This window comes from Cibotium barometz, chromosome 1, assembly GCF_041138505.1.
Source record: "Cibotium barometz isolate CiBa-2024 chromosome 1, ASM4113850v1, whole genome shotgun sequence".
NCBI classification, from domain to species: domain Eukaryota; kingdom Viridiplantae; phylum Streptophyta; class Polypodiopsida; order Cyatheales; family Cibotiaceae; genus Cibotium; species Cibotium barometz.
In genome coordinates this window covers 69,188,915-69,197,441 of record NC_141046.1, presented here as the reverse complement: position 1 = coordinate 69,197,441, position 8,527 = coordinate 69,188,915, and the positions used below count along the sequence as shown (strand labels likewise).

General features: G+C 42.1%; 1 protein-coding gene across 1 annotated transcript; it reads left to right on the top strand.

Moving 5' to 3' along the window:
• Window positions 1-316: 316 nt before the first annotated feature.
• On the top strand, window positions 317-4,708 carry LOC147642387 (F-box/kelch-repeat protein At5g42360-like). Its single transcript, XM_086805843.1, has one exon. It carries the CDS (start codon window positions 563-565, stop codon window positions 2,990-2,992), a length of 2,430 nt encoding a protein of 809 aa, XP_086661969.1. The 5' UTR covers window positions 317-562; the 3' UTR covers window positions 2,993-4,708.
• Window positions 4,709-8,527: the final 3,819 nt, after the last annotated feature.

The window sequence follows — 8,527 nt, the reverse complement described above, 5'->3', positions numbered from 1 at the left end:
TTGTTCATTACACTTGGTGTCCTCACAATCTTTGCTGCTGGTGAGACGATCCATCAAAGGTCAAATGAAGTCGAGCTTTCTTGTTTATCATGTAGGAAAAAGAGCAGTCTGGAAACACTTGCGAACATAGTTTTCCATTGCCCCAAGCCACCACCAAAAAGTGGCCTCCTATTATGCATATAGATAGGACCGCGCTCTTAGAAGCAAGGCTGTTTGTTGTTGGGGAAATCTATTCGAGGAACAAACACGAATGGGGAGGACTACCGGTGGCAGATTGCAGTTATTATTATTATAATTTAATTTTTGATGCTTCCCTTTCTCGCCCTCCGGCGTCCGAGATAATTGGGGGGCGCTCTCTCTCTCTCTCTCTCGCGCGCTCCTGGACGCTGAGCTCATGGGCTGCTTTCAAAAATTTTGAATTCTGGTTTTGGCGCCCACAGATGGAGGGAGGCTTTGTCGAGTTCTTTTCCCTTACACCAGCGCAATTCGTGTTCTTGGGGCGCGCTCACTAGAATTTACATGTAAGGTCAGCAACTGCCAAAACAACTACAAATTTATTAGGATGGACACCGTCTGCGTTCAACTTCAACCCGATCAGAGCTCCATCAATGGTATTTTTGGCGATCAAGTGCAGCGGCCTACTGCTGCTTTCTCCCCGGAAGAGGACAGGCCGGCCCTTATTGATAATCATGTTTCACTGTCCATGCCTTCCAGGCTCATTCGGTCCCTCTCCTCCAAATTAAGGAGACAGCGCCAAAAAGCCGATGTGGAACAGGACATGGGCGAGATTGAAGCAGCTAACAAACAGCGGCTGGAAACTCGACCAGCAACAGAAGATTCACATGAATTCTCAGAGGCCAGGATGATGTATGACCGATGGCACATGATGGGATGCTTTGGGCTCCATGGCAAGGTTGTACGGCAAACCTCTGTGGGAAAAGCTGAGGCCGCAGTTGGTAGCATTGTGCCACAAGCAAATGAAGGCAACCATACAATGGACGCTCCCTTGGCAAGAGATTGTAATGATGTCGAAGAAGCAGTGATAGAGTTGAGCTTGTATGAGATTGCACAGATAGGGAGCAGCAACCTCTCAAGAGACGAAAGACCAAGTGGACACCAGCAATGTATGTGTTTTGCTAATGGAGGCAGCCGCACAACAGCCCACAGCATTAGAAGAAGCGAGACAAGGCTGAAAGGTGGTAACACTGGTTCAAGAACTGATGAGAGTGATACAGGTGAGGATAACTGGTATGAAGGGCAGAGGAAGCCGCTGTCAAAAGGTGCTGATTACCTAGAAGCAATCAGTTTCAACTGGGAGAGAAGCAGAGAGCCCTTGCAAGGAATAGCAAGTGCCAACCCTGGGCAGGTGGGACCAAGCCAATTAAATGAGGAGAGGCCAAGTGGGAGGCAACAGTGTGGGTGTTTCACGAAGAGCAGTATCGACAGGTTAAAAAAAGATAGGGGTAGCAGGACAGGCGAGAAGATTGGGGAGAGAGAGAGCTTACAGGCTGGTGAGGGCGATGGGAAACCCAGCTCGATGGAACAAGGGCATCCTGGGTTGCCTGATGATGTAGTGGAGATGTGCCTTGCTAGAACGTCTTTCAGCACACTGACCAGAGCCCGTGTGGTTTGCAGAAAATGGAGAGCGCTTACCATGTCCCCTCACTTCCTAGCAAGTAGAGAGAAGCTACTTTCAAGAAAACCATGGCTGCTCCTTTTTGGGCTATATAGAGATGGTGTCTCCACAGGTGAAATCCATGCACTAGACACTTCCTTGGACCGATGGCATTCGATCCAGGCGGACATGCTTTCTGGGCGCTTCTTGTTCTCGGTGGCCTCACTTAATGGCTTGATTTATATCCTTGGTGGCTGCTCCAGCTTGCCCAATGGCAATGGCAGGCCTGATAAGAGCACCATGAAGACGCACAAGGGGGTTCTTGTTTACAATCCCTTCACATGCTCGTGGGCCAAGGGTTGCTCCATGGGATTTGCTCGGGCAATGGCAGTGGCTGCAGTGTTTGAAACGAGAGATGGACGGATTGTGAGGGGAACAAGCAGCAGCCGAAGCTTTGAAAGCTGCCAATGTGAAGGTTTGGAGGATAAAATAGAAGCCAACTCAAAAGGTTCAAGCAAATTTGATAGTGGTGGAAGAGGATGGTGCAATTTAGGCAGTTTTGAAGAAATTTCAGGGAATAATAGGGACGATGAGGGATGGCAGACGGCTTGGGACCCAGTTTTGTTTCACAATCATAGGGTCATTGAAACTACAAAACCAAAAAATGCCATTGAAACACACCATGGGTGGGAGAGATCGGAAAAGTACATGAAAAGCTATGGACTGATTGTTGTCGGAGGACAAGGGCTTTGGAATCAGCCATTATTTTCTGCAGAGATATATGATCCTTCCACTAACACATGGAGGGACATAGCTAAGCTACCTGCAGATCACGGTGTCACCTGTGCAGGGGTGGTTTGCAATGGGCTTTTCTATGCCTATTCTGAGACGGATAAGTTGGCAGCCTATGATTTTGACCTCAATGTATGGATTAGCATACAGGTCTCCAATACTCTAACACGACTCCATGAGTACATCCCTAAACTCATGTCATGCAAGGGAAAGGTCATCTTATTGGGAGTAGCTTGGGGATCGCGTGAAAGAGAAACAGGTAACGTTGCTGGTGGTGCTGGAGGAAATGATGCAGAGGCAGCCACAAGGATGTTGTGGGAGTTCAACCCAAGCTCACAAACTTGGCAGCAAATCTCTAAACACCCTGATGCTCCTTTGGATTGGAATGCTGTTTCCGTTTCGGAGGGTGACCAGATTTATGCTGTAGAGATGTTTAAGATTTTTGGGCAGGTGTTGGACTTCGTCACTCTCTGTGACCTTTCTGGGTCTGAGGCCACCTGGAAGAGAATGTCAAGGATGCGACTTGGGAATGACTTGGATGTTTCATCCTGCATAACCAAGACAGCTGTTGTGGTCCAGCTATGACATGAAATTTCACAGCATTGGGATGAAGTTACTTTTGCAAGATCATGCTGACAATGTCTCATGACAACTTCCAAAAACGATATTTTACACATTGCAGGTAGGTGCAGAACAATTCAGAGCTTTGCTTTATAAGAATTCCTTCTTTCCAAAGTGCACAATTTCTCTTCAAATGCAAAAAGCCAGTGGGATGTTTGGCATTGTAACACCAGCAATAACTAGCAAATCAAGTTGGTCAATTGTCTTCCAATCTTAAGTGAGGGAAATTAAGATGTGTCAAATATAGCAACACTAAACTAATCAGTAATTTGAGACTTTGCTTTTTGAAAATATAGATGTCTTTCACATGAGAAGCTCAATTCAATAACACTTAATGTGGAAAGCAGAATTGCAGAGAGCAACCCATTTTTCAAGTAACAGCCGATTCGCCTGCAACCACTCTAAAGTACTGCTGTTATTTTGGCTTGGTTCAAGAGGCAGTGGGATGAATCAGTGCAAATACACAACCTACAGGAAGCTTTATCCTGTACAACCCATACTGAACTGCAGTTTGCTCTGCAGTTCACACGCCTACACATGAGAGAGAGAGAGAGATGATTGCACCATCCTCAGGAGGCCAAAATATGATCTGTGGGACGTGTTAGTCCGCATGGCATGCAGTGTGGACAAGCCAAGTGTGTGAGTGTGCATAGCAAATCAAGTGATCTGGACCAAGCTGAGCAGGGGTAAGAGCTCATACATAACGTGCCTTTGACGCCTGTAGGAACTCTGATCTGATGTGTGCATAGTCTGGACAAGCAAGAAGAGTGCTAGACCATCACTTATCTTGGGTCCTCAAAGGTCCATATTTTGGCTTGGTTCAAGAAGCAGTGGGATGAATCAGTGCAAATACACAAAGCTTTATCCTGTGCAACCCATACTGAACTGCAGTTTGCTCTGCAGGCCACATGCCTACACATGCGTGCACGCGAGAGAGAGAGAGAGATCCTCAGGAGGCCAAAATATGATCTATGGGACGTGTTCAGCAATGCAAAAGCATGTGAGTGTTAGTACGCATGGCTTGCAGTGTGCCCAAGCCAAGTGTGTGAGTGTGCATAGCAAATCATTTAATCAAGTCATGAGTGATGTGGACCAAGCTTGAGCAGGGGTTAGAGCCCAAACATAACGGGCCTTCGAGGCCTGTAGGAACTCTGATCTGGTGTGTGCATAGTCTGGACAAACAAGAAGAGTGCTAGATTATCACTCATCTTGGGTAGCGCCTCTTATGCCGAGGAGAGCAAGCGTGACTTACCTTATGCCGGTAATCTATGTGATGAAACAAGAACAGGTCCACGTAGCTCCTCTGTAAACGAGTGCCTTAGTCTGCACCCTGAACTTGTAGAAAGTGAGCCTGAAAGCAATCTCTGCTTGGGCAATGATGCATAGTTTCTTATGAATCGTGCTTGTAGTAGTGCATCCATCTCCTGTTTTATGAAGAGTACCTGAGCCTACGGCTGAGCTACCTTAGGCTATGTGGAAGTCTCTCCCCTATGCTTGGCCTCGAGGAACAATAAAATCTGTTCCTCGTACCTGCCCTCTTAAAAAATAGCCAAAATGGACTGAAGAGGGGAATCGTTAGGTTTGAATCCTGCCACCCGTAGCTCCAACTACTCTCCTCTCCCCTCAACCCAATCAAACAGTGAGCGTTGCAGCTTTCATACATACATACATATATATTTTCTCATTAAGTGGCTAAACTTGATTATGGATGTGGATAATTGTAAACGTAATAGTGTTGTTAATAATCCATTGGAAAGCTTTGCAAGGTCTGGTGTCGTCTAGTAACCATGTCGAGTGAGTAAATAATATTTTCCAAAGAAGCTGATGATGTCTACTTGGGTTGGGGGTGGCCTTGATAATCCCTGCAGCATGCCAGCCAGATATCCCAAGCTGCTAACCTGGAGCCCTGAAGTGCGGCCTGATGATACTGCCGTGTTCAATATGCAACACCAGTGTCAAAAAAAAAAAAAACAGTTTAGTGTAGTTTGCAATACCTTCAAATTTAAAACTTGAAGGTGGACTCCAGATTTTAGAAAAAAAAACTTAAGATTTCAAGATTTTCCTTTCGAATAATTTCACACTTTTTAGATAAAGGTCTTCCAAAATTTTTTTCAAATACCTTTTTTTTTTCGATGCAATTATACATGGGGAGGGAGGCTATTGCTCCTAATGCAATGAAATGGGTGGTCTTGCATAGCTTTTTGTTTTTTGTTTTTCGAGCCGGGGTCAGAAGCAAGCACGCTCGTTCTAAGACTTGAACAGAGAAACGCTTTTGTCATTAGCTTCGTCGTCTCTGTCGTGTAGACGGTTTCACTACTTCCTTTCACTACACTTCTGTCGAGTAGGACCCAATTCGGAACTAGGCATGTTGTCATGCTTTATGTTTGCGAGAGTGTGGTTGTTTTGTGACTTACTATAGCAGAGAAAATTAGGACACCCGGCGCGCAATCCTCATTGGCTAAGCAAAGCACCTTCTACATTCTAAAGTTAAGTTCCTTTTTTTGGTACTTACTTCTATCTGTATTTTCCAGCTTATGAGGTACAAAGCCCATATTAATATCGAAGCCCATATTAACATCAAAGTATGCTCTACCATATAACCCTTTTCTGTCTATGAGGTACAAAGCCAATATTAATATCGAAGTATGCTCTACCATTACAGCCGTAAAGTATTTGTATAAGTATGTATACAAAGGACATGATGAGCTACTATAGAGTCGCAAGACACACACGGGGTTATTGATGAGGTTAGTCAATATTTGGATGCACAATACGTGTCTGCGTCAGAGGCATGCTGGCGCATATACCAATATGATTTGCATGATGAAAAGCCTGATATACAAAGGTTGCATGTCCATCTCCCGATGCACAACAATGTGATATTCAATGATCAGGATGATTTGCTTGATGTGATTAGTTGTGACAGAAACCAAAGAACATCTTTGACCGAATGGTTCAAAGCTAATCAATTGTATACGGATGCAAGTAGCCTGCTATATGTTGATTTCCCTTGCAAGTGGGTGTGAAATTCAACTCTTCGCTCATGGACTAAAAGGAAAAGGGAAAATAGGATTGGACATATGTATAATCTTAGTCCGAGTGCAGGTGAGCAATATTACTTACGAATGTTACTTATTGTGTGCAAAGGTTATAAATCTTTTGAGGATTTACGAACAGTGAATGGACATTTGTGTCCCTGTTTTAAGGCTACATGTGAAGCCAGAGGAATGCTAGGGAGCGATGAGGAGTGGTATATGTGTCTCCAAGAAGTTGCATTTCAGAAAACAGGAAAGTTGCATCAATTGTTTGTCATTATAATGGTTTTTTGTGAGCCTGGGACATCCAGACAATGAAGGTAGAGTGGTAATACCACCATGAATGTTGATCCATGGGAACTCCATTTTGAGTTTTGTAGAATAGGTATACAAAGATTTTTAGAGGGTGGAGGATTATGTATGCTTCTTTAAAGACCGTGCTATACTTGCACCATGAAACCTAGAGGTTGATGAGATTAATGAACTAGCCTTAAGTGCATTGCCCGATCTTGAAAAGAGAATACCTCAATGCTGATTCAGTTGCTTCTTTTGAGAATGACGCAATATTGTATCCAATTGAGTACTTGAATAGTTTGAACTTGGGTAGTGGTTACCCTCCTCATCGCTTGATTCTAAAGATTAATGCTCCTATCATGTTGCTCCGCAATTTGGATCCTCGAGACGAGGACTTTGTAATGGTATAAGATTGATATGCAAGCAATTCCACTCAAAGGTGATAGAAGCAGAAATCATTACAGGTACAAACATTGGAGACATGGTCTTTATTCCCATGATAACATTCATACCTACTATGCTGCAATTGCCTTTTGACACGAGAAGGAGACAATTTCTTGTAAGGTTAGCCTTTGGTATGTCAATAAATAAGTCCCAAGGACAAACATTGAGTGTATTGGGACTTTATTTGGCCACACAAGTATTCACACACGGACAGTTGTACATTGCTATGTCACGTGTTAGATCATGTGATACAATGAAAGTGTGTGTAAAGTATTATATGGAACATGAAAGCAGCATAGAAGGTTCAACCGAAGTCTTCACAACCAATGTTATCTACTACAAGGAGGTTTTCTAAATGGCATGAATCAGAATGTAAATTTAATCTATGCCCAAAAGGTAAAGAACAAGCTATTGATACAGCAGCTTACAAACGCTAGAGACTACATTCATAGATATCTCTGTATCAATGAAGTAAGCATTTAAAAAGAGAATGTTTGCAATGATGTGACATGTGTAATCTATGTTGTCTTTTTGTGCAATCTTTCACATTGATGCTACTCTCTTTGGTATTATTGAATTCATGTGTATAAATCTACTTGCATTGAACTAAAGGTACCATGTAGATCCACAAAAGGGTGTGCCCCGTCATTGCTCAAGAGGTGGTTCTAATTGTTGAGATGGATGAAGGCTGTCGGTGAGTTCTTGTTTGTTTTTAAAAAAAAAACATTTGGATACGCAAACATTTACTTTTAACTTGCTTTTATATACAGTAGCATTATTTATTTTTCTTGCTTGGCACAAAATACTAAACATATATATATATATATATATATATATATATATATATATATGATATATAGAAGAAGAGAGGGAGACCTTAAAGTGTTATGTAAATGATTAGTGTAGTGAGTGTTCTATTTGATATCAGGGGTATATTGCTTTGGATGGAGGTGGCAAAGAGATCATTTTCATTTGTTTATGGTGATGGCCAAGATATTGAAGGTAATTATTTTTTAGATTGCTATAATTTAGGTATTATTGTTTTCCATAATCTATGTAATATTCATGGTTGAATTGTAGACCCTCCATTTTGGGAAGGACAAGCAACAACATTGCTAATTATCGAACTATTAGAGAGCACTGGTGTTTTACGGTATATATAAAAACCTATTTTTTATGTAGTTTTTGCGTTTTGTTTGATAAATTTATATTGTTATTGATCCATTCTTTTCGCAATAGGGAATATCTTTATTTTTTAGAACCCAAATTATTGATGGGTTTGTATGGTCAAGACCCTTACAACGAGAGCTTTTTGGGCTCCTTGGAATTTACAGTCCGAGATTACAAAAGATTGCGGATCAACTTCATGTACATGAATGTTTGTAGACTATGAAAAGCCTGATAGGTTAGATTTTCGAGTCATAGACATTGGACAATACATAATTTTTTAATTTGCTATCTATAAGCCTGTTCAAATCCCATTCGCCTCAAATATTGATCCACCAAATGAGTTTTGTAAGGTTTTGTTGTTGTCCTTCTTTTTTTCCATGAAAAGTATATCTTGCAATAGTTAATGCTTTTTTATTAAATATTTTTTGCCAGATGGAGGCGAGGAGTATAGGCTTCCAAGGAGTGATAATCTAATTGTCCGAAGATTGTTTTAAACCTTTGTTCAGGTGTGTTGAGATTGTCAACATTATATTGGGTTATGTTAGCTGTTTATTTA

What these genes read in the sequence shown, in the direction of transcription:
- LOC147642387 (XM_086805843.1), top strand. Translation starts at nt 563, where the DNA reads ATGGACACCGTCTGCGTTCAACTTCAACCCGATCAGAGCTCCATCAAT.